This window comes from Nothobranchius furzeri, chromosome 16, assembly GCF_043380555.1.
Source record: "Nothobranchius furzeri strain GRZ-AD chromosome 16, NfurGRZ-RIMD1, whole genome shotgun sequence".
NCBI classification, from domain to species: Eukaryota; Metazoa; Chordata; class Actinopteri; order Cyprinodontiformes; family Nothobranchiidae; genus Nothobranchius; species Nothobranchius furzeri.
Window position 1 is genome coordinate 31,533,996 of NC_091756.1, and position 27,011 is coordinate 31,561,006.

The window sequence follows — 27,011 nt, forward strand, 5'->3', positions numbered from 1 at the left end:
CAATCTCTCTCTCTCTCACTCCCATTTCTTTCTTATCTTTTTGTTTAAATAAAGTCTGTGACCAGGTGTTCGGGGCAATTTGCCTCGTGCATGTGCCACAGTTATAACTGGTTGACTTGTTGCTCAACGTGTTTCTCCTTTTCTCTTCGATCAGGAAATGGGTTATTGGTAAACATACTGATAAAATCCATAACACCAAGGAACCTTGCCTTGATGTCTTGGCCCCGCCCCGGTTGCCTAGGAGATACGTCATCAGGAGCCGCCAAGACGTGTTCCAATGTTCATGTTCTACTGTGACAGTGTGAGCGTCCTGTCACAATGTCCCGATTGATCATGCGCCCTGGCTACTTGGCCAGGGGGATGTCCCTTTGGCTGACTGGTTAGAGCTATGACTCACCCGGGAGTCTGGGGATCAAATCCCGCCCGGGCCCTCGTTTATCCATCTTGCCACACCACCAAGGCGTGTGTTCTCCTTTTGTTAGTCGTTTAGCTAGCTGAGTGAGGATACACGGGAGGTGTCTTGTAGCCTAGCCTTGGTCAAAAATTACCCAGAATACACTGCGGTATTTTAAAAAGGACGGCGGATCAGAAGCCGGCAGCTACTTTGGGGGAAAACTTCAAGTTTAAAAGTAAGTCAACTAATTTAAAATGTTTTTTTAGATCCAAAGAAGTTATCTATGGTTGGTTAGTTTCTTGGTAGTTGCAGCTTCGGTGGCTAGCGGGTAGTAACTCACCTATATTTTTAATTGAATAAACATGTGCACAATTTAAAAAGTAAAAGGCTCATTATATATTTATATTGAAACTAATACGTATAAAATATAACGCTGTCTTCCGTGTCGCATGACGTTACATGACCTCCGTGGAAGCTGCGGTCATGTGATCCAAGTCTGTTCCATTTAATCGTTTTCTTTGACCAAGGAAGGACAGTGTACTCATAAGCAAGGCTCCTGGCCTCGCAAAACATAGCCTCGCAAGGCCAGGTGTCTTGACATTGAGAGTGTTTCTCAATGCCAAGGAACCTCACCTTGATGTCTTGGCCCCGCCCCGGTTGCCCGAGAGATACGTCATCAGGAGCCGCCAAGACGTGTTCCAATGGTCATGTTCTACCGAGGGGTATGTTCTCCCATTGTTAGCCATTTAGCTAGCAGAGTGAGGATACACGGGAGGTGTCTTGTAGCCTAGCCTTGGTCAAAAATTACCCAGAATACACTGCGGTATTTTCAAAAGGACAGGGGATCAGAAGCTGGCAGCTACTTCGGGGGAAATTTTCAAGTTTAAAAGTAAGTCAACTAATTTAAAATGTTTTTTCAGATCCAAAGAAGTTATCTATGGTTGGTTGGTTGCTTAGTAGTTTCAGCTTCGGTGGCAAGCAGGTAGTAACTCATTTTTAATTGAATAAACATATACACAATTTAAAAAGTAAAAGGCTCATTATATATTTATATTGAAACTAATACGTATAAAACATAACGCTGTCTTCCGTGTCACATGACGTTACTTGACCTCCGTGGAAGCCACGGTCATGTGATGCAAGTCTGTTCTGTTTAATCGTTTTCTTTGTCCAAGGAAGGACAGTGTACTCGTAAGCAAGGCTCCTGGCCTCGCAAAACATAGCCTCGCAAGGCCATATGTCTTGAAATTGAGAAAAACCCTGGGTGTTTCTCAATGCCAAGGAACCTCGCCTTAATGTCTTGGCCCCACCCTGGATGCCTAGGAGATATGTCATCAGGAGCCGCCCAGACGTGTTCCAATGTTCATGTTCTACCAAGGCGTGTGTTCTCCATTTGTTAGTCGTTTAGCTAGCTGAGCAAGGACACACGGGAGGTGTCTTGTAGCCTAGCCTTGGTAAAAATTATCCAGAATACACTGCAGTATTTTCAAAAGGATGGTGGATCAGAAGCCGGCAGCTACTTTGGGGGCTAATTTCAAGTTTAAATGTAAGTCAACTAATTTAAAACGTTTTTTTAGATCCAAAGAAGTTACCTATGATTGGTTAATTGCTTAGTAGTTGCAGCTTCGGTGGCTAGCGGGTAGTAACTCACTTAAATATTTAATATATACACAATTTAAAAAGTAAAAGGCTCATTATATGTTTATATTGAAACTAATACGTATAAAATATAATGTTACCTCCCGTGTCACGTGATGTTATGTGACCGCCGCGGTCACGTGATGCAAGTCTGGTCCATTTAACCATTTTCTTTGACCAAGGAAAGACAGTGTCCTCATAAGTAAGGCACCTGGCCTCACAAGACATCGCCTTGCAAGGCCAGGCACCTTGACATTGAAAAACACCCTTACACCCGCTCCTGTGTACTTTAGACCTGGTTTTTATGGTTATATGTTAAGAAGCCGCCAATATTTTTCAACAACTGGGCATCATTTAATTCTAAAATAACTCTTAAGTAATTTTCAACAACATTTTGATGGATAATGCCAGAGATTAACGATAAAAAACTATACATTGTGCCTTTAAGTTAAATGTGACAGTTTCAATCATGTTTTTGTCTTCTTTTATCATGAACTTAGTAAAATTTTACGTAAATGTCTGTCTGTCAACTCAACCACCAGACACAATAAATCAGCAAGCTGGGTTTTTAAAGCATTACAACAAATTTTACTGGCTTCTTTTCAACTCAGTTAAAAATGAATTGCATTGTATTCTATTAACCAGAATCAGCTTAAAAGGTTTATTTCTCCCTGACTTGTTTATGTGCACCCTACCTTGTTCAGAATAGACCAATAACGACGGATCAGACTGATTTTATGGACCTTTTATTCCTTTACCAGATTTGTGCTTTATTAAGGTAATCTATCAGTTACTAACCCATAGACCTATATCACCCTGCATGCTGTGCTCAGAGAGAAAGAAGAGGGTAACCTTAAAATAACAGAAGCAGATTGAATTAATTTGTCATGTTTTACATTATTTATAGCCTATCTGTTACAGTTAGGCGATTCTGGTTTCCTCTTTTTTCTTCCTGTCTTTCTCAAAGACACACTGAGGGCCTTTGGGCACACAGAGAGATGATTACTGAGAGTGGAGAGCCAGGAAATGAGTGTGGCCCGCTTTTGTTCTCTCAGGCTTTCTATTTCTGATCCAGAGGAGAGCGAGAGGAACCTGCTGCAGCTGAGAGAAGAGGCCCGTAACATGTCAGCACCACTTTGGTAAATGGCCTGTATTTGATATAGCTCTTTCTAGAGTCCTGGAACCCCCCAAGGCACTTTACAACACAATCAGTCATTCACCACATTCACACGCTGGTGGGGATGAGCTACGATGTAGCCACAGCTGCCCTGGGGTACACTGACGGAGGCGAGGCTGCCGACCAGTGGTGCCACCGGTCCCTCAGACCACCACCAGCGGGCGGGGTGGTGGGGGTGGGGTGGTGGTTAAGTGTCTTGCCCAAGGACACGATGACAGTGACAGGGGCTCGAACCTGCAACCTTCCGATTACGAGGCGAGCACTTAACCTCTGTGCCACCGTCACCCCACTTCTTTACAGGCCTCGTTCCATGCCACAGCTCCAAAGTTGCTGCAACGTTACGGCGCTCTGTGCCAAATCCTAAAGCTAGCTGTTAGAACATCTTATGTTGTGAATATTAATCGGTGCAACAAATGTTCACTGCTTCCAACATTTACAAAGAACAAAGTGTGCAAAGTTTAACAGTTTCTCTAATATGAATGTTTTTATTCTGTGTGTTGAGGATTTAAAGGTTGGGCGGCATCCAGAATAAAAAATATAGGTGTCACGTGTCTGAGAGCAAAGTGTTTAGGTGTTTTCTTGCTATGGCGAACAGCCACACAGGCTGGAGGAGGTGCTGATGGTGGGATTCTGACTGAAGGCATCCATCTGAAAGTTCATTTTTGTTTTGCTTGATGTGCACTTATCCACCACTCACAGCTAACCAGTGGGCTTTTTACACAAGGCAACAAGCGTGGGTTGTAGGACAAGGCTGCCGTGTTTTGTGATTTTGTTCCATTTGGGCAACAAACTGCAAAACATGTCTCAGTCGCTGGCTGAATGCCCGTCACAGTTTGGGATCTGAAAAGGTTCAGTTTGTACTTAGCTTCAGCTCAGCGGCCCTTAGATTTAGTTTGTTCTTACTCTTGAGTCAGTCTGGGCTTGGTAAAAACTCCTTTTTTAGTTTGTATCTTTTTAAAACAAAAAAAAAACATGTTTGTTGTATAAATGTGTCTTTTAATGCAAGTCATAAATTAGGATATTACTAGCCAGGAGAGCAGTGACGGAGATTCACAATCATTTGATCGTCATCGTCATCATAACTAATCCCTTTATGCTGCAGGTCAATCCATTTAAATCTTTTTTTAAATTCAGTTAATATTTTCTAAAAGATGCCATGTGGTTTTTATTTTACATCGTGTGAGTCCAGACCTCAGCTGGCATGATCAGCTGCTCCCTGAGAGTCACAAAAGGGATGATCCCAAGGGAGCTTCAGCTCTGCTGTTGTGTAATTCAGTCGCAATATCTTTATGATGCAAAATAACATCTGTCTGTCTGTCTGTCTGTCTGTCTGTCTGTCTGTCTGTCTGTCTGTCCCTCAGCATTGGGGCACGCTTGTTGTGCATTGGTCTTTCAAGGATGTCTCTGATTAGTTCTGCAGCTGCAAGCATCTTCCCTCATTTAGCCAGTGGGTGACATGGCAACCGTCTCCATACAGTAATTAATAGGCTTTACTGGGAGAAGCCATGATGGGATGTGTGTCTGGTGCATCAGCAGCAGTCATCACAGGTTCTTCTGTTTGAGTTTAAAAATGAATTATACAGCAGTGAAAACTATTCATTTAGCACATTTTGATTCATTTGGAGCAATAAATGTTATTAAACTGAGAAAATATCATTAATAATGTAAAATGAAAAATATTACGGTGAAAATAATGTAATGAAATATTCTTTAACCATTTCTTAAAACCTCTTTTTTAGAATTGTTCTAGTTTAGTGGATTTGGTTTTAGTTTGGTGTATTGCTGATTTCAGGAAGATGTAAAGACAAACATGCTCTACCAAAGCCAGTTAGGGGTTATGAAGAACATCTTCACCTTTTTTAGCTTCTCACACAGAGCTCTCTCTCAGCGCAGGTCAGCATGTGAGAATCTGGTGGATAACATTAGACAGTTTTTATCTTAACAACACTTGATTAGGACTGCACTTGCTGGAATTAATTAAAGTAATTGAAGTGATTGTCTTTGCATAATGGTCACATGTCTGGGATTATAAGAACCGTCTCACTTGCAGGGCAGTTCTCTGCCATGCTCTTTGTTATCTACGGCCTCTTGAAGTCTAATCTTGAATCTTGGAACCTTGATGTCTTGCGAGGCCAAGCACCTTATTTACGAGGACACTGTCCTTCCTTGGTCAAAGGAAACGGTTAAATGGAACAGACTTGCATCACTTGACTGCGGCTTCCACGGCGGTCACGTAACGTCACGTGACACGGGAGACAACGTTATATTTTATACATATTATTCTCAATATAAATATATAATGGGCCTTTTACTTTTTAAATTGTGTTTATATTTATAAAATCAAAAATATAAGTAAGTTTCTACCCGCTAGCCAACAAAACTGCAACTACTAAGCCACTAACCAACAGTCGCAATATCTTTATGATGCAAAAAAAAAAAAAAGATAACTTTTTTTGGATCTAAAAACATTTTAAATTAGTTGACTTACTTTTAAACTTGAAATTTGTCCCCGAAGTAGCTGCCGGCTTCTGATCTGCCGTTCTTTTGAAAATACCGCAATGCATTCTGGGTAATTTTTGACCATGTCTAGGCTACAAGACACCTCCCATGTGTCCTTGCTCAGCTAGCTAAGCGGCTAACAAACGGAGAACACATGCCTCGGTAGAACATGAGCATTGGAACCGATTGGAACACGTCTTGGTGGCTCCTGATGACGTATCTCCTAGGCAACCGGGGCGGGGCCAAGACATCAAGGCAAGGTTCCCTGACATTGAGAAACACCCACAAAGTACGGCCAGGTGTGGGAATTTCCATCCTGGGAGGGAGGGTGTTACATACCGTGTCCCTTTTCTGCCACAAGATGGCCTCAGTGGCCTTTGCCTCGCCTGTCTCCCGGTGTACCAGGTGTCTGTAATCACTTGTAAAGGTTGGTTTATGCTTGACGCGTCCGCGAGGTCCGCACGGCTCCGCGCGGAAAAGTTGCGTCATTTTGCGTCATTTTAACAACCACGCCCCTCCACCGCGTCTCCGCACGGCTCAAGATTTCCGCAACGCGCACCTTGGAAAATTTCTAACCACGCGGACGGACGGACGCGGAAAAACATGGCGGACCGGCACGGCAGAGGTTCGTAAATACAGACATTTGTATGATTCAGCTCTCAGAGATCACCGTGATCAACATGTTGTTAATAATTCTTGGAGAGAAATAGCTCGCACTGTCGGAAAAGACAAGAACGCTGTTAAAAATGCTAAATACCATGTTGTAAACAGTGATTTCTACTTCTACTATGGTGTAGTGTTGGATGCATGCTGTAGAGCTCCATGCTGCCCCGTTCAGTTTGGGAGAATATTGGCTCACCGCAGAGACGAGCCGCACAAACCATAAACGCTGCGAGTTGTGAAGCGCGTTCCAGCCGCGAGCCGCATCACCGCACGGAAAGTGAATGCGTCAAGCATAAACCAAGCTTAATCAGGGAGCAGCTGTTAAAAGCTGCTATCCTCCCTCAGTCTGGGAGAAGGTCCAAGGGTAGTATAGACTCGGCTGAGTCTGTACTATTTTCTTCTCCTCGTTCACTGTTAACTTGTTTGCTTGGTAGACTTTGGATTTTTGACTCGTTTTGGTATTTGGATTTGGCAGTAGATCGTTTGGCTAATTTGACTTCGGACCGGCATTTTGACCTCGATTTAGGATCTCCCCTTTTGAAACTATAGGTATATTTATTATTCTCGGTTTTCTTCCCACCCCCTTCTGGGGTGGCGTTTTTCGGTTCTCCTTTTTAAATATTGCTCCTTTGGTTTTGTATATAGTATTGATTTTAGGTTCTTTGTACATATTCCATTCATTTTGTGATAAAATCCTTTGTTTTTAAGCGACACAGCACCCTGATTATTATTTAACCCACACACTAATTTTATTGCTCCCCTCCTCATCTCTCCTAGAGAGCCGGGGACGTAATAGAGGGGGAGTGGGTGGAGGCTGTACCGATGACGTGAAATTGTACCAGCCCCAGATAATCACAAGTTTAAATGCAGTAGCTGCTGTTCTGCCACTGGGGGCAGCACTAAGACATTTTTAGACCTAGATTCTAGATTTAATCAAGTTTACACAAACATGTCAAAAAATGCACAGAAACAGAAAGATTGCATTTGTAAAAACCCAATGATACAGTTTATAAGCAAAAAAAATGTTCTTTCGGGGTTTTGTTACCTTGAAATTGCTGTACAACATATGTGTGATCCAGGGCATAAGGCAAAGTGGATAAGAAAATAACTATTTTAGCCCAGATGACTTGCATTCATTTTTGTGTTCTTCCGGGGACCCACGATCCAACTGGAAATGGAGAAGACTTAGGCTCCCTATATACTACATACTGCACCTTTAAAACTAGCAAATTAATCTAACTTTAGATAATTTTGCTAGTTTTAAGATATCTAGCAAAGCAACTTTTCCTTTGACCCCAATGGTAGATTTTTTTTACCCAAAGCAAAAAAATATGATCACATTTAAATTTGGAACACTACTTTAATCAATACATTTGCTGCGGTCTCTGGAAGGACTGAATGCCTTGTAAGTTGTTCTCGGGCGGAATAAAGCCCAGAAGCACCTGATTCAGCACAGGCAAGTCTGCTGCAGCAGAGAGCGACAGCAGACGGCAGGATTTGGAGCCTTATTTCCTGATATTTGCACATCTTGCCTCAGATTGATTTAACAGCAACGGGACCCTACTACTGACTCTGTTTGCTTTGCAACGTTGATGTTTTATCTCCACAAATAACACAAACCTGAAGGAGCTTCTGCCATGCGCTTGAGTTGCTAATGCTAAATGTTAGCTTCTGCTAGATAAGATGTTCAATGTTTCCTGGATGCAAAACCGACAACAGCCTTTCCCGTAGTGAGCCAAGATGAGTGAGTCCAAGGGACAGCTTGACATAGATCTGTCAGGTTTTTCTGACTCCAGAGTTTCACTGTCTGTGTCTTCACAGTCACTGTTCACACTGTGTTATTTTCCTCAATCAGTTCTTTACACGTTTACATTTTGCAGAGTTTATTCTAAACAGATCAGACACCTAGTGAGGTTTTAGAGCACCAACGATCCTCCACGTGTTGTTACATAAGACAGCTACAGGCGTCTTTTCTCGCTCCGCCAGGCCAAACGGCTCCCCGCCCCTCTGATTCTGTGTCGCTGTGATTAATTCATGAACCTTCTTGAATCAATGGCCCAAGACCAGGCTCAATGTTTTGGGATACAAAACACAGTGTCGGCTTGGAGATCATGTTAGCATGGGATAAAACAACAGTAGTCTGCTTTTCCTCATAATATATATATTTTTAATTGAATCATTTCAATTATTCTCAATGAAACTCAAACGCCCAGTAAACATTGTGCTGGACATAGGAAGACTTCTACAGAGGTCAAAGGTGTTTGTTTTCCATCAAAATTCCCTTTAAGAGAAATATTTATTATGAGCTTCTGTGCAGAACAAACAGCAAAAATTAAATAGTTGAAATAGATTTGTATTTCTATGTTTCAGTTGTCTCAACAGATGGTTTCTTTTCATGTTTCTGCAAAAACAGATACATGTTTATTGCTCCTTTATTTTATTTATTTTTTATCAAAAAATAACCTTAGGTAAAAACAAGCAGGTTTGTTCAGCTTCTCTGCTCCCTATCTTGAGTTTACGTTAATCTGAACATTTTCATCATTTTTAAGGGCATCATCAAAGCCAAAGAGTAGAAATGACTGATCTGTGCATATCAGTGATGCAGCTGCTGCCTCTTTATTACCACTGAAGTTTTAGTGAATTGGTGTCACACTTGAATGCACACAACCTTCCCAGAAGATAATAAATATTTAGGTTTGAAGAATCTTTTGATTTATCAGAAAAAGTACAGTTTCCTACTTTCTACTATGTTCTTAAAGAGCATCATTTAACTAAATGCTAGTATTATCAGACAGGATGCTAGTTTTTAGGAAAATATTGGTCATTGTGACCAACATTACAACCATTTCCTGGTTTTCTTCTTCATTTTCCATGTTTTCCCTTAGTTTATTATTTTCCCCTCCTTGCAGGGGCGCCCCCAGAAAATTTTAATAAGGGTGGCCAGGTGGGGCCAAAGAAAATTTGGGGGTGGCACACCAAATAGGTCCTTGTGGTAGCTATGGGAGATTGTAGCCTGTGGCAATGCAAAAAAAAAAAAAAAAAAAAAAGATAATAATAAAACAATATGTATCCAAAACATTTACTACAAATTTAAGAACCAAACATTTCATAAACTTACACTTCAGTTATTTGAAATGTTATTGCAAAAAAACATTTAGAATTTTTTTTGTTTAATTCACTTATTGCTGTCTTCACAAAAAGCTGTGGAGATATAAACATTTTTTATGCCGAGCAGCAGAAACATATGCATATATATATATATATATATATATATATATATATATATATATATATATATATATATATATATATATATGTATGTATTTATATTTTTTATTCTGATTATTTCTATACTCATTAATTGTATAATTTTTATTGTGTTTTACATTTATGTCTTGAATTAACAAGATAAGATGTTATAGTTTGAGTAGATACTAGTGTGATTTCATTAACACTGGTGTTTCCTGGGGGGGGGGGGGCATCAAATTTTTATGGATGGCCATGGCCACCCCTAGCCACCCCTTGCGGGCACCACTGCCTTAATTTAACTAAAATAACCAGATATGAATTTAAGGAGATAATAATGAAATAGACACAATGATTGTTATTTTACTGGTTCTAGATTTTGACCAGACATCAGAAGTAGAAGAAGGTTGTCAACGTCGAGGAAAGAGAGTTTTTAATACCTAAATTTATCTTGATGTTGCTTTGTTAGTAAATTTAAATGGTTGAAATATTTTGTGACCTTCTTCATGTTGCTGTTTAAAATAGAAAAATGTGACCCATTCTATCAAGTCCAAATCATCTGGTTTGGGAGGAGTACTTTGGGAAAATGATCACATCAAACCTTCAGTTTACCCAACACTCTGTTACTTTGGTATCAAATATGAAACTGTATCCATGAAAATACAAAAAAAAAAAAAAAAAAATTATAATAATAATAAAGCCACGACCATTCTCCTCTGACCCCCTTAAAAAGCTCTTTGGAATTTCATTAATAAAAATAAATAACTTATTTAAGTTGACCAAATGAAAATGTGCTTTGGACTTTATTGCTTCAGTTCAGCTCTCAGGCATGTGTTTGTTGACGATTTGTCTAAAATGCCTTTAAATGTCTACAGTGTGTAATGTTTAAGTAGTTTCTCACTGGGCTTTCTGTCAGGAAACGCCGAACTTCAAGAAAATATTCAAATGTTGCCTCAGAGTAACTGAACTTGTGTGTATGTCAAAACTCCTAACAAAGTAGAACATTCACACAGTTTTCAGGAAAGTTGTGCAAATTGTTTTGTCTCAGTTTAGTCACAAAATATCTTGATTATTGAGTTATTTTTATGTGAATTATTTAGCATTGTAGCTGCCTCTGGTAAGTAAGACAACACTTTAAAAACTTTCGATTTATCGCATTTCAGTTTCATGGGTCTTCTGAAACAGCTCTGTGGTTATTTTGAGAGAAATGATTTCTTACATACATGTTCTAAACTCATGCGACTCAAGAGTGAGGCTGTGTGCCTCACCGATGAAAAACAAGAACCCTCACAAACATTTTAGGACATCTTAGAACCTCTTCAGAGGTGTTCACAGTTTGTTACAAACTCCTGCAGCCCAGTGAGATGCTAACTATTGCTTCTGCAAGGATCAGTTAAAAAAGTACTCTAGTGTACTAATATTTATACTCATATGAAATTGTAATCACTGATGATATTTTTCCATCTACAACTACGGTATGGTTTATTAAGAGACAGACTCCCTATAACTATACTGGGAAATTCAATCACTGCTAATGGGAAATGATTTAGGGCTTTGCACATTTTTTTTTCTTTGATTGTTTGAAAAACAGTTGTGAAAATGTTGAGATCTTCCAGTTTACTCTACATGGTTCTTTCTTTTTGTAACCTTCTTTTTTAAAATTGATTTTAAATAGCCTGGCCAGACTAAATAAACTCATTATTATTTATTTATCATCATTACATTTTATTATTATTAAACTTTGCAAAGAAAGAATTTGGAAATAATTTTTCATTCAACTAGATTTTGAACACATCTGACAAAGAAAGCAGCAATTTTCGGAATTTGATTTCCATTTTTTCCCTCACTCCAAACATTAGATTAAAGCTTTGTTTAACATAATTTTAGACGGTGTCCCCTGAAATGGGAATATGCATAGATTAACATTTGAAGACAGCAAATGCACACATTGTGTGATTAGTTTGTTCTAATTTCCATGTGAAATAAAACGACTTCATGACTTCTAGCATATAGGTTAGAGTTAGCTTGATGCCTTCCAAAGGTAACCCTGCTCTTTTGTTTTGTTTTTTCTTTATGGACACAAACTCGTATTTTGTACCTTTGCATTTAGGTTGTTTATTGTTGATTAGTGCTTCAGGTCACCCTGTAATCTCTGTGTAGCTTTAGCTTTACAGCAGCTTAGTCATGACATTGATGGCTTGTAAGAGGCATTAAGTGATTTTTAACAGAGGGTTCATACAGTTTCTTTGTAATACATTCTTCATAATAATCAAAGTGCTTTTTTTTAATTTTGCATCTTTTCCCTTTTAAAATGTTGTCTTTTGGGACCTAAATTTTAAAATCAAGTATTTAAACATGTCATGGCTCATTGTGTTTGGAAGCTGCATCTGGTTTGTGTTTGTCCAGCAAATTACACCACTACCAGCTGATCTTGGGAGGAGACTTATAACTCCATGATTTGTGGTAAATAACACATTGAAAGAGCTGCTTATAGTTATCCAGGGTGCAGTTTTAGAGATGCTACTGCACACAAAACAGCTTATCTAAGAAATGTATTTACATCTAAGACTTATAATAAGGTTCTGTCCTAGTAGCTGTCGATGAACTAGTATTAAACACTCTGAACTCAAAATGACCAAGTGAAAAAACATTCAAGTTTTTGTGAAGGAAGAAGATTTTTCTTGTTTTCACCCAACATCTAACCTGTGCATCCTTGCATTTCCACATTCCCTAAGTAATGTTCCTTTTTTTGATTACATTTCTTTTCCAGGCTCTTACTATAGTTGTGTCTTCCTATGGCACTTTGCATTGCTCTGCATTTTACACTTGTTTAAGTTTGTTCTTCTGACACCTATTGGTCATTAAGTTGGGGTCATATCTCTGACTCCCTACGATATGACCTTTGATCTATGGCCCTGGTTGTCTGTAAGCGTTCAAACTCATGTCGGCTGTTCCTGTCTGGACTGAGATTTGCCAGCACCCTGCTCCCACCACCCATGTCCTCCTCTTCCTCATCATCACGGTTTAGGAAGGCCAGCTCATTTTCATAGCAGAAGGTGTTAGAGCTGGGGACTAGGAACTTGTTCTCCACCATGTCCTTGGCACTGCACCGTGGGGTGGACGGCACCTCATAGGTTTTGTGAAAGTGAGAGTAATCCACCTTGTACAGGTTCTTCTCCTCGAACAGGACTGGCTCAAACCTGTGACCCCAAAGGATCTCAGATGCCAGGTAGGAGCTGCGAGCCTGCGTGGTCATGGCTGTCGCTTCGACCATCCCCTCCAGAATGACGACAATCTCAAAGTCTGACGTTTCCAAGTCCTGTTTGCTGATCCCAAAAAGGGGACTCTCCTCATCTATCTCGTGGAGAATAGTGATAGGTGAAACCAAAAAAATTCTGTCCAATCCTTTGTCAAAACCAACATTAATATCTATCTGATCTAGAGGAATATATTCCCCTTCATCAGTGATCCGGGGTTTGATGAGCTGTGCTCTGACGTGGGCCTCTACGATGTGGCTCTTGCGAAGATTCCCAACCCTCCACATGAGACACAACTTTCCATCTCGCATGGCAATGACAGCATTGTGGCTAAACAGGAGTGTCTGTGCTCGCTTCTTAGGTCTTGCCATTTTAGCCATTATTGCACCAATCATGAAGCAATCAATGATGCAGCCTACAATTGACTGGAAGACCACCATGAAAACTGCCACTGGGCACTCCTCAGTCACACAGCGGTAGCCGTAACCAATAGTAGACTGTGTTTCAATGGAGAATAGAAAGGCAGCCACAAATCCATTGACCTGGAGCACACACGGGGTGAAGTTGTCATCTCCAGCTGGGTTATCCAGATCCCCATGCAGTAAAGCAATGACCCAAAAGGCCAGTCCAAAGGCCAGCCAAGACATAACAAACACAAGAGTAAAAACTACCAACATCCACCGCCAGCGAATGTCAACACACGTGGTGAAGATGTCAGCCATGTAGCGCTGTGACTTGTCGTCCATATTGGCAAACTGCACATTGCACTGGCCGTTCTTCTTCACAAAGCGATTGCGGCACTTGCGGCGTGTGTGTATCTTGCCGTTGCCAAAGCCGTTCATGCCATGCATGGTAGTGAGGCGGAGCCCCTCTTCCTCTGAAGACACAATGCTGTAGCGGTTGATTTTGCCCACACTCATGCTCGTGACGTCACCTTCAGCTGCAGAGTTTGAGCAGAAGGGCAGTCTTGGAGGCTGTGATCAAGGCCCCTCACAGCTTGATCACTGGCTTAGCCACATTTTAGTGCCTCATTTAGGCAGCAGGGTGGGAGCTTTGAGCATGAATCCAGGCCCTGCAGAGGGGAGAGAACATGTTTGAGTGTCATGAAGATTAGCTCACACACACACAGTCTGTTAAACGTCATCCAACAATTTTTTTAAAGAGAAGAAAATAAATCAGTCAATGCAGCACATCTAAAAATTTGAGAGTAGTTAAAGACCAAGTTCAAGAATTTTTTAATGCATTTGCAGCAATCTCTAAATGAATGCCTTGTGAAACAATTTCTGTGGGGAAAAAAAGCTCCTGCGCTCCTGTTTTGGGAACTAGAAATGAGCCAGAGGAGAGATAAGCTGTAAACAGATTCGGCATCTTATTTCCTGATATTCTGGCATTTCACCTGATTGGCTAACACCAACGCAACTCTACCACGAACTCTGTTTTCTCTGCAATGTGAATGTTTTATCTCCACAAATAACACAAGCCTGGAGGATTTCTACCATGTGGTGGCGTTTTATTTCGTCTAGTCATAGCCCTTAAGCTAGCTGCTATTGGAAGGATGATCTCAGCATCAGCCAATCATGAAGAGCTTAAATGTACGCCCACCAATGGTGGGCACCCCTGTGGGTATATAAGTGGAGCGACTCCACTATTTGCCTCCGTTATCTCTTCAAGCCAAGCTTAAGAGCTTCCTTTAAAGAGCAATTATCCAAGAAGCATTCTACTCACCTACCATGTCCAGCGATGCCAGGATCTGCCCGGCCTGCCAGATGGGCTCCATCTCCAGTGGCGACCTGCACGCCAAGTGTGAGGTCTGTCTCGGGGCTCATCACGCTGGCCTTGCCTTGACCCCCCAGGCCTCGTGCCCGTTTTGTGCCGCTCTGCCCGTGGCTGAAAAGATTCGCCGGGTCGAGTACTTCACCCCCGCCGACGACAAGGAATTTCCGATGGCTGACACGTACTCGCTGGACATGGCCTTACAGTTCTTCAACGTCAACCAGGAGCCGGCTGGCTTCAACCGACTGGACGATGTCATCGACAGTGAGGAGTACGACGAGGCTGGTTGCCATAGCCCTTCTTCCCTCCTGGACAACACGGAGGTCGAAGAGCCTCGCTCAGCGGGTCCTTCTGCTCCACTGACTTCTCGCTCCTCCCTGCCAGCAGTTAGAGCACTGCTCCAGGAGCTGCCTGCCATCATCTCTGCGACTGCGGTCCGCAAGGGGCTAGCCATGCCAGAACCGGCTTCGCCTGAAGCAGATGATTTGGGGGGAATTTTCGGGGCAACACAGACGCGCTGTCCAGACCCCATCTGGCCGCACTTCCCCGCTGCCATGAGCTGCTGGTCCGCTGCCTTCTCCGAACCTGCTAAGCTCAAGGCGCCAATTTCCACATATGCGCCCATTATCAAGGTCGAGGGCTTCTCCGACCAAGGCTGGCCTTCCGTTCCTCCACTGGAGCCGGACTTGGCCTCGCTGTTTGGCGCCAAGAACCACATCGCTGGCCCACGAGCAGTTCCCGCTTCTAAGCATGACCAGCTGCTGACGCGGCTCACTGATCGCGCACACCAGTGCGCCTTCCAGACCGGCGCTGCAGGAAATAACATCGCCCTTCTTGTCTTTGGCGTTTCCAAAATGGTGGAAGAGCTTGACGCTCCTGACGAGTCAAAAACCATCATTACTAAAACTGCTGATGCCATTCTCAATCTGTGCGCTGCTGTACTCACCGGTTCTGCTCACATTGCTGCCTGGCAGACCCTTATCCAGCGGGTCTTGTGACTCAAGGCCCTGCCCTCCATTCCTGAACACCTGCACAGGGAGATGCTGGAAGGCCCCATCACCTCTGACGTTCTGTTTGGTCCCCATCTTAGGAGCGTCATCGAGAGGGCTCAGAAGACAGCTGAACTGTCAGCCACGGTGCGAGACCTGGTCCACGCGCGGCGACACAGTGTCAACCCCATGCACAAGCACGGCTCCCACTCATCCTTTATCTTTGGACTCCACGCTCCGCGGTGCGGATCAGCCTTTTCCAGCTGTTTCACACTCGCCCTTTCGAGCGTAGCTCTCCATGGGTCGCTCCCAGTTCTCTGGTGCAAGCAACGACAGTAAGGGCGCAAACCCAGTCCTCAGACGTCGTTCACGTGACCTCGAACACGCGTCCGCTGTCGGAATGCGCGCAAGAATGGCGCCGCCTTTGTCTCATGAGCAAATGGATATCGGACACCATTCATTGCGGTCACACACTCCATTTTCAGTCCGCTCCTCCTCCCTTCGACGGGATCGTGGAGACGACGTTCACGTCACAGGAACAATCTCAGGCCCTGGAGCTGGAGCTGCGGGAACTTTAGTCCAAGGACGCCATTTCCCATGTTCCTCGCGGACAAGAGCTCTCAGGCTTCTACTCCCACTACTTTGTAGTACCGAAGAAGTCGGGAGGAATGAGACCAATTCTCGACCTTTCCCTGTTCAACTGCTCCATAGCAGTGATGCATTTCCATATGTTAACAATGAGGCAAGTCCTAGAATACGTACGCTCCGGGGACTGGTTAACGTCAATAGACCTGAAAGATGCATACTTCCACATCCCAGTAATTCCCAAACATCGGAAGTTCCTGCGCTTTTCATTCAAGGGAGTTCAATACCAGTTCAATCGTCTCCCTTTCGGCTACTCACTAGCCCCGCGCACCTTCTCCAAATGTCTGGAGACCACTCTGCAGCCGTTGTGCACGGTGGGAAAGAGGGTTTTATTTTACCTGGACGATCTGCTCCTATGCGCCCGGTCCAAGGACGAGGCGTCAGAGCAAACCAGGAAGTTAATAGAGCATCTGTCAACCGTGGGGTTTTCCATAAACTGGGAAAAGAGCTCCATCCTTCCATCCCAGTCGATTGTGTTTCTCGGGGTGAAGCTGAATGCCTCCTTAATGAGAACACGTTTGTCTCCGGCGAGAGCGGCATATCTCACCACGGTGATCTCCCGCGTGCAACCCCGCAAGATCGTGAGAGCCCTGTTAGTCATGAAACTTCTGGGCATGATGGCTGCAGCCCACGCTGTGGTGCCGTTAGGTTTACTGCACACGAGACGCACGCCTACAGCGTTGGTTCATCTGCCTCTGGGTACACCCGATACGTCAGAAGAGATGTATGCTGAGGGTTCTCTCTTCAGTGTGTGGGGACCTCGCTCACTGGGGCAATCTCTGCATCCTTTCACAAGGGGTTCCCATCGGACGTCCTACGTCACACGTATCTGTGTTTACGGATGCGTCACTGTTGGAATGGGGGGGCACGTGCTTGTCCCATACGGTGGCAGAGCGCTGGCCCTCCCACACGCAAGAGCACATAAATGTGTTGGAGCTTATGACAGTGAAGAATGCGATCAGACACTTTGCTGACCTTCTCGAGGGCCGTCATGTCGAAGTTCACACAGACAACCAGGTGGCGGCAGCCTGCATAAATCGCCAAGAGGGAGTTCGATACCTCCCACTATTGCGCGTAGCCACAGATTTACTGTGTTGGGCACATGTCCACCTGCTGTCCATCAAAGCCACCTACATTCCGGGGGTCCTGAATCTAGCAGCATACATCCTGTCAAGAGGGGGACCCCGCGACTCCGACTGGCGTCTGCATCCCGCACTATCACAGATCTGGATCAAGTTCGGGGAACCCTCTGTGGATCTGATCGAGGCTCGCGAAAACGCTCAGTGTCGCCTGTAGTTTTCTCTGAGTCCCCGGGACCACCCCCCACTCGGGGCGGACGCCATCTCATACCAGCCCTGGACTCAGATGCTCCTGTATGCGTTTCCGCCTGTCCCACTGATTCCCCGTCTCCTGGACCGAGTTCGGTCAGAATAGCTCTCAGTAATTCTGGTAGCTCCCAGACGCTTGTCCGTGTCATGGTTTCCAGGCCTGCAAGCGCTAGTGTCCGGCTCCCCGTGGAGGCTTCCGTGGAGGGCGGACGCCCTTCTCCAGGCAGATGGGATAATCAAACATCCTCCGGAAATAGGACAATGGCTGTGGGTCTGGCCACTGAGCAGTCACGCTTAGAGGCTTCTGGGCTGCCGCGTGATGTGGTCGCCGCCACGATTAAGAGTTTGCAGGCGCCTTCTACCGTCACATCTTATGCTGCTAAATGGGCAGCTTTCCAGAAATGGTGCACAGAGCAGAATGTTCAAGCGCTCTCCTGCCAGCTGGCAGATGTCCTATTGTTTCTGCAGATGCTGATGGACAGAGGCCTCGCATTCAGCACTATTAAAACATATGCTGCAGCTATCTCATCCTGTCACCAGGGTTTTGGAGATAGATCTGTTTTCAATCATCCCATCACAAAACGTTTTCTAAAAGGTTTCAGAAGGAACAGACCTGTGTCCTGCCCACTATTTCCTCAGTGGGACCTAACGGTGGTTCTGCGCGGCTTATCTGAAGCCCCATTTGAACCCTAGGACCAGGTCTCACTCAAGTTCCTGTCACTCAAAACTGCCTTGCTGCTGGCACTGGCATTAGTCAAGAGAGTGAGCGACCTAACCGCCCTCTCAGTGACTCACAAAGCCTGTTTGTGCACTACAGAGATTCTTCCCTTGGGCAAGCGCTGTCGACCCAGCGTCTTTCACACTGGCTGTGTGACGCCATTTCACTCACTTACACATCATCAGGGCGGGATCCTCCTGAGACACTCAGATCTCACTCAGCCAGAGGGATTTCCTCTTCTATGGCGCTCCACTGTGGTGTGTCGATGGAAGACATTTGTTAGGCTGCTTCATGGGCTTCACCCTGTTCCTTTACTCGTTATTATTTACGAGATGTGTCTCCAGGATCCATCACTCGTTCAGTGCTTGGACCTCAGCAGGCTAAGTGAAAGCATTATGGCACCACATCAGCCCTACCTGAATGAATTTCATCCTCTTGTGGATGATATTTTTAGTGGGAGCCCCACTCTTCTCTCTGGCTGCCTCAGCCTTTAAAGCCCTGGCTAAGGCTGAGCGACCCTCGCTAAAAGGAGACATGCTGGGTGTGTCCATTGGTTGAGCTAACCAGTGTGGCGTAAACCCATCCAGCTGCGCATTATTCCAAGAGCAGCTAGCTTAAGGGCTAAGACTAGACAAAATAGAATGTTGGTTACGTATTGTAACCCCAGATTCTATGAGTCTAGTCGCAGCCCTTAAGCCACTGGCCCCACTGGTTCTGTTAGGACCAAGAGCCATCGGAGGCGAACAGTGGAGTCGCTCCACTCATATACCCACAGGGGTGCCCATCATTGGTGGGCGTACACTTAAGCTCTTCATGATTGGCTGATGCTGAGATCATCCTTCCAATAGCAGCTAGCTTAAGGGCTGCGACTAGACTCATAGAATCTGGGGTTACAATACGTAACCAACATTCCTAATGCTAACGGTTAGCTTCTACTGGTCGAGACGTGTTCTGCTCTCTTCTGGATGCAAAACAGCCTTCCCCATCTGAAGCCAATACACCTCCATGAATGCAATTTTTTTATTTGACGTAAAATTGACTGGCTTTTCTAATTTAAGCATTTCCTCATGGCTACTGCAGGAAATAGGGGTAGAAGACTTTTCATGTTCAGCTTGCATGTTAAACTCAAAGAGACCATATTTTAAAAATAACAAGTAAATAATGGTTTCTCAGTGGACTTAGTCCTTACTTAAAAACATAGCATTTTAGACTCTAACCAGATGTGCTTTCCAGGCACTGACCCAGAGGTGAGAATGAATCATTATCAGCTTTCAGATTACTTAAATAACAAGTCACCCCCAATCTGTGTCTAACTCCGCCCTTATTTCCTGTTTGTAAAATGCTGCACAAGGTAACGCTGCCTGACGGACCGGAAGGGCAGGTCTTACATTCTCTCTCTCGGAGACCAGAGCTTTGCTTGTAAAAACCCCACCCATCAGGGAGACAGAAGGAACGCTACACTTCCACTGCCGGAACATTTCTGTTATTTTTACATCCAGAACTCCACAGGAGTGTTCCTAACAGACAAGTTAGATATGGTCGGCGTCTATTGTATCATGTTCACCATGGTGAAGCCTCCAAAGGGGGGTGTTTCTCAATGTCAAGGAACCTCGCCTTGATGTCTTGTACCCGCTCAGGTTGCCTAGAGATACGTCATTAGGAACCACCAAGGCATGTTCCAATGTTCATGTTCTACCAAGGTGTCTGTTCGTTTGTTAGCCGTTTAGCTAGCTGAGCAAGGATATACGGGAGGTACCTTTTAACCTGACCTTGATCAAACATTTCCAAGAATACACTGCAGTATTTTCAAACAGATGGCGGATCAGGAGCCAGCAGCTACTTCAAATTTCCAGTTTAAATGTATGTCAACTAATTGTAGTTATCGGGCTGATATCTACAGTTTATCTGTTTTTTTTTTTTATATCCAAAGCAGTTATCTATAGTTGGTTAGTTACTTAGTAGTTGCAGCTTCGGTGGTTAGTGGGTAGTAACTTGCTTACATATTTGATTTCACCAATATATACACAATTTAAAAAGTGAAAGCCTCATTATACATTTATTTTGAAACTTTTATGTCACGTGTCACATCATGTGACGTGACCTTCGCGGTCACGTGATGCATGTCTGTTCCATTTAACTGTTTTCTTTGACCAAGGAAGGACAATTTCCTCGTAAGCAAAGCACTTGGCCTAGCAGGACATCGCCTTGCAAGGCCAGGCGCCTTGACATTGAGGAACACCCAAAGTAAACCTTTATCCGATTAAACAAAATAGACCAAAAGAGTGGTCAAACAAAAATCAACATTGGGAAATCGTTTTCTGAATGACAAAAGCTCAGAGAAAAAGAATGCTTCTAAGTGGATGCAGACATCGTGATCATGTGCTTGTAAGTATAACTTGAATATGTGATCAGCTGGTTTGAAACTACGGGCTCACAGCGTGGCAGAGGGATTCAAAATGGACACTAGGGGGTGTTAAAGCATGCCAAAACTGCATAGTATCCATTTAAGTGCTTGTATAGATTGAGTCTCTGTGGCTACTTCACTCCTTCTCTAGCCAGTCTTGCTCTTTTATCATCATGGCACAAAATCTCGTTAATCCAAATTGAAGAGTCCTCCTGTCTTTTGATGTCAGCTGAGAAAGTGAAGAGCTCGCCTCACAGCTCAGCCACTTATATCAAACGGGCTCCCCTCTCTGTGTTTTAAATCATAAAATTAGGACAAAAGATTAATTCATTTCCTATCAAACGCTAGATTTTCAAAATGGCAAGTCACTGCTCACGTGAGGCTTGCTTTTATTTTTTTAATGAAAAGTTTGATCATATTTCCATCAAAATAGAGAAGGCTGTCGCATGTTAATTTTCAGCATGTCTTGGTTGTATTAATAGTCCATCAGCAGCATGCTGTGAAGTTATCACACATATTATAACACACAAGCTGTGCTCCTCGATCTGTCCTCTCACAGTCCACCATTGTCCCGTCTTTACATATTTTATATTAGAGCGGGTTGAGTGCACTTTTGCTCCTAAGGGACTTGTGTGTCTGCCACTGATCGGATGTGAGATTCCAGATGCTGCAAACAGAAACAGAGAGAGGACTTAATTTATTTGACCCCATTCTGTAAAATTTGCAGTGTTATTAATCATGCAGGATGCAGCAAAGTCCTTCCCATGGTGTTCTACAAGGGGAAAGTGGATTTTACACGTCTAATGCCCTCCTTTATCTGTAATTACATACAAGAATGTTAGCTTACAAAAATGCAGCCAGATGGCTGATGCATGTCCCAATGCTTTTCTCAGAAGTTTGTGTATTATGTCAGAACTTCCTTCAGGTGATAACATGACCGATGTGCTGCATGTTCATGGGATCAAGAAGTTCCCCTCATGGGACATGGACTATCATCCCCAGGGTGCAGAAAGCTCGGATCATGTAAACACGTTGCTGCCTGTCTGATGTGGACCCTGAAGACCCAACCGTTCACTCGTGTGTGCTCCCAAATCCCGAGTGCCCTCCTCCCTGACTGCCACACACCAAATCTCACTCGCAGTCTTCCAGGTGGAAGCTCTCTCGATCAGAAGCCACAGATTAATACCATCCCTTGGGGTCAAAACGAGCACCCACATCAGAAAAACGTGCTGTAGCTAAAGCTGCTATTTTTACACCTCCAAAGATCTTTTGACAATATGACACTACAGTCCCAGAGGAGGAAACATCTGCTGATGCTAAAATTAATACATTGCTGTTTTACTTCCTCTGATTACATAAATATGTGACTTTCACTCAGTCAGGTTAGCTAAACTTGTTCACCTTGGATCACCCATCAGAACAGGCGGGCTCTATCATACTACTGAGAGCAAACACGTGTACTACACTGACTGTCTGTATGATATGCTTTACAGCCTCCACACAACCTGAGCATCCCTATAGTAGTGTCGCTCATCTGTTGAATAAAAAGTAAAACTCCTTTGTGAATAATGGAGTAATTATAAGAGTTTTTAAATCCTAAAGAGAAAGAAAACATCTATGTTAAAACACAGAAAGCTCTTCAAACCAGCTACCAAGAGGCGTGTGTATAGGTGCTTTTAAAAATGTAAATAAATGTTTTGGATTGATATAATTTATTTATTTTTCAAAATGTTATTATTTGAGTGAAAATTTTAATAAATAAGTTGGTAAAGAGCCAGCATGTATTTAGTAGTTCAGTGAACTACGGAACAAAACTGAAATAATTCAACTTAGTCTAACAAACTGGACCCCCCCCCCCCCCCACACACACACACACACACACACCCCACCCCCACCCCAGCGTCACTATTAAAATTGTTTAATCACACTGGATGTGATTATCCCACAACAGGTGATTATTTACTAAAAGCTGCAGCTAAATATTAGTGTCACAATGAGGGTGTGATGACGGTTTGCATCAAGTGTTAGTCCTCGTAATTCCAACTCAGATTTGGTGGTTATTTTTAGGAATGAGAAGTTGTTCATTCATTAAATACTACAGTAGTGCACAAACCCACCACCCAGATGGTGAGATGCTGAAAAGCACACATAGCCCGCACCAAAGAAACAGACTTGCACTTTTGTTTCTTGAACATCCTTTAGTGACCCCTGTGCTGTCTGTTCTTCGGCGTTGGGAGGAGAGGATAAGCTTGCTGCTGATTAGGCTGAATAGAATAAATAATTGGATGGCCAAAAATAATGGGAAGGGATTGGGAGGAACAATGGAGATGAAGCCCTGTGGGAGAGTTATGTTCAACTCAAGAAAAAGCATTCAAAAAACTGAGCTGAGGATTTAAGACCCCGGACCACCCCCCACAGCCATTGTGAAGGAATGTCAGAGGCTCAGGTGTCTGTATTTTCCTTTAGCTCACCAGGTGAACTCAAATGGTCTCAGGTGATCTCCTATTGAATGCTGCACCGCATTAACACTACAGAGATGGTGTGTAATTGGAAGTTTAATGAAAACGTTTTTGCTTGTATTTTGGAGGATTCGATGTCCAGAAAAATGCTAAACTCTTTCCAAAACACGTGAAAGAACTCAATTGAAATAAAAATCAATATATTTTGGCTGAATGGTATTGCCGTAGAGTGATGGCGTCATCGGCAGGCGCAGGACCTCGAGCAGATCTAGAAACTACAGTGCCAGGAAACTACAGTCGGCATTGCGTTCTCTAGATGAAATTAACCGAAGGACGATCAAAGACTGAGGAGTCACGCTGAGGTTGCATCCTTTCTCAATCAATCAATCAAAGCTTTATTTATAAAGCGCCTTCCTGTCGGGAAGCCCAAGGCGCTGAACATGGTACATGAGAAAATTGAAATATGATGAATAAATCGAAAATAAAAGCAATTCAAATATTACAAAAAAGGTAAAACATTATAGTAGAAGACAAATGGGTAAAACAAGGGATAAAGAGACCAATGAAAACAGGGAAATAAAATCAACAAAAAAGAGGGCCAAATTCAAACACGTTCAAGGAACGCCAAGCAGAGGAGGTGGGTTTTTAGGTGACTCTTAAAGGTTGGCAGAGATGGGGACAGCCTAACTGAGGGTGGCAACTGGTTCTAGAGTGACAGTGCTAGGACTGAGAAAGCCCGGTCCCCGCGAGTACGACACCTAGACCGAGGGACAACGAGGAGGCCTTGGTCTGAGGAGCGCAGAGCGCGTGATGGGGAATGTCTGTTCAGGAGTGTGGCTAGATAGGGGGGAGCACCACCCTGGAAGAACTTGTAAACAAAGGCGAGGAGTTTAAAGTGTGAATGATAACAAACTAGAAGCCAGTGCAGGGAGGCCAGAACCGGACTGATGTGGTCCAGTTTCCTGGTCCCAGTCAGGAACTTGGCTGCGCTGTTCTGCACAACCTGTAGGCGACGCAGTGATGACTGACACAACCCTGCATAGAGAGAATTGCAGTAGTCAAGTCTAGAAATTACAAAAGCATGGAGTACCCGCTCCAGGTGGGCTCTTGACAGCATAGGCTTGATTTTTGCAAGGCGTCTCAGGAGAAAGAAACTGGACCGGATCACAGAGTTGATGTGAGCATCAAATTTAAGTCCAGCGTCAATTTTCACCCCCAAACTGGTGACAACTGGTTTTGAAGAGGGCCGAGATCAACATAACGACACACAGCCCTGCTATTGGGGTGAAAAACAATGAGCTCTGTGTTTCCCTCATTCAAATGCAGAAAGTTGGCCATTAACCAAGACCTCGTTAAGACAGGACACAAAGGACTGGATAGAGAGACCTTTCTCCTGACACAATGGAGAGTAAATCTGGCAATCGTCAGCATAGAGATGGAACGATAGGCCATGACCTGCTCCACAGGTAACAACATTTACCGTAATGTTTTTTTAAACAAGCAACAGTCTACCCTGAAAGTTGTGTGCTGCCCCCTAGTGGCAAGAAACGACACACTGCCACTTTAAATGGCAAAATCTATACAAAACAGAACAAGCACAGTGCTTTCCAAGCCTGGTCCTCGAGATCTCATAACCAGCATGTTCTATGTGTGTTTCTGCTCCAACACGCCAGATTTAAATCAGCAGGTTATTAACAGGTTTCTGTAGAGCTTGATGATCTACTGAACAGGCAATTCAATTACTGAATTAAGGGAGCAGAGAAACAACTGAAACATGCTGTACAGGGATGAGGACCAGGGTTTGCGAGCCTTGATCTAGCAGAATAATAGCACATAAGCAAAAATATGCTGTCTTCTCACTGTTGGAACAGATGGTTTCATCTTTTGCAAGTAGAACATTTTTCCTTTACAGGCTGCACCTGAAGTTGTCGCTTTGTTCAAACACCTGGTTTCCAGTGACTGATCATTCCCTCATGTGAGCTTCTCCCTGGTGACTCAGGACACAACGATCCAGCCCAGCTTTGGGATGAGAGGTGAAGGAAAGGCCCAGTTAATGTGACTTTTTTACAATCACATTTATCCGTACAAGAAAAAAATTTCACTGTGTCCCTCTTGTTGGTTCTGTAAATCGATAATTTCTTGTTTTTTTGTTGCCCTAATATTTTGAATCTAACTAAAAGAAGATGAGATGAGAGGCAAGATGAAGTTAACGACTTGTAAAACGATATTGCTAAACTTTGTCCTGCCTTCTTTTGTACCTCGATTTAAAAATAGATAATAGAAACAGAGAAGATCCACTCCTGACAGTCCTACAATATGCTGATGACATTATTACTTTGCCCTAAAGCTATTTGTAGTTATGGAATCTTTAGACACACAATTATTGTATTCTTGCCAAATCTATAGAAAATGATTGCACAGTTGACCAGATTAGACAGCAACAGGCTAACATTATGTATTTTGTCTAAATGAGAGAAACATCAACCCTGCAAATATAAACATAAAAAGCAACAACCTTCTGTGCTTTCTTATTGTATCTATTGAATGTTATAGGTTGTTTGCCTACAAGTAGGTTTTTATCATTTTACTTAGGTAAATAAGAATATTTGCTAAATAAATACATGAATTCAACCATCTATTAACTAGATTGGATGTGATAATGTAACATTGTTTTCAGTTTCATCTTACTTTGCTTTCCCATCCTAATGAACGTACGATTTGGATTAAAGTATTTTTCATGACACGCTTGAAGCAAATGTAATTATTTGAACATCTTCATTTATTGTTTATGTTTTATTATCATTTGCCTTCTAAATCCTTTGGTATCCTATTTTCAGTATCAGATCATGATAACACCAGAAAAGGCATAATTGTGTAATTTTATACAGAAACCTGCACACCATAATAAATCATATGTCTTAGCTATAGAAGAAAACACAGACGTTTGAAAAAAGCAGAACCAGTAACAAAAAGCTTCATTTAGTGCATTTGTAAAAGGAAATTTAAACAACTCCCACAAACCTTCTCAACTAAAACTTCATTTTTGCCTGTAAAATCTTAAAGTAACCTTGAGAAAAGTTAAACTCAAGCTGATGTTTATGCATTCTTTAGAAAATTGCTTCATGAAAATTTAACATTGGCTATATGATTGACTTGAACTGGAACAACTGTGGATGTGCACCACTGGGAATGCCTGACGCAGCACTCCTACATCTTTGTAAAGCTGCAGATCTCTGACAGATGCCGATGTGACAGTCAGGCTGAGACTTTCACATAAAGTTTTGTGTCCTCTTCTTACCTTGTCCTACACCAGGCTCCAGAACTGAGTGATGTCTTCTTTGTCTCCGTGTTCCCATTAACCAAACTTAGTCATTCTCTCTGGATCCACCACTACAGGTGCTCAAATACTGAAGAATCCCACTCCATCATCATCTTCAGCAGAAGGCACAGACTTTCTTTAAACATCTTCATCCTTGCTTGAGTCCTTGCAGCTCCCTTTGAATCTTTGTCAGCATGGACCAGAAGCAGCTCTGCCCTGCACACGATTCACACCAGAAGCTTTGGGCTAAGCTGCCACTGCACTCTCGGGCTTGTAAAGCAGGTGCACAGCTTTTAATTAGAGCTATCCAAAGGAAAATTTGGGTTTCTGTATCTCCATCTTTTGGGCTGTTTCTTGAGCTGGTCTTCTTACTTACGATCCTTTACTTAGATAAAAACATCTAGTCTTCCCTTCACAGTTCTTAACAAAGTGTAATGTTCCCAGGCAGCTCTATCAATCTTTTGCAATCTGATCTAGTTGGACCGCTGTTCTCTCTCCCTCC

General features: G+C 43.2%; 2 protein-coding genes across 2 annotated transcripts in view; both read right to left on the minus strand.

The window, feature by feature from the left end:
- Nucleotides 1–26,510, minus strand: part of med24 (mediator complex subunit 24) — a 45,239-nt gene extending 18,729 nt beyond the window's left edge. Inside the window, exon 1 of the mRNA XM_070545542.1 lies at nucleotides 26,489–26,510. The gene's annotated coding sequence lies outside the window, so the exon portion shown is untranslated. The remainder of the gene's footprint in view (nucleotides 1–26,488) is intronic.
- On the minus strand, nucleotides 12,340–13,940 carry kcnj12a (potassium inwardly rectifying channel subfamily J member 12a). The gene has a single exon (XM_070545546.1). The coding sequence runs from the start codon at nucleotides 13,792–13,794 to the stop codon at nucleotides 12,490–12,492; it is 1,305 nt and encodes a 434-aa protein (XP_070401647.1). The 5' UTR covers nucleotides 13,795–13,940; the 3' UTR covers nucleotides 12,340–12,489.
- Nucleotides 26,511–27,011: the final 501 nt, after the last annotated feature.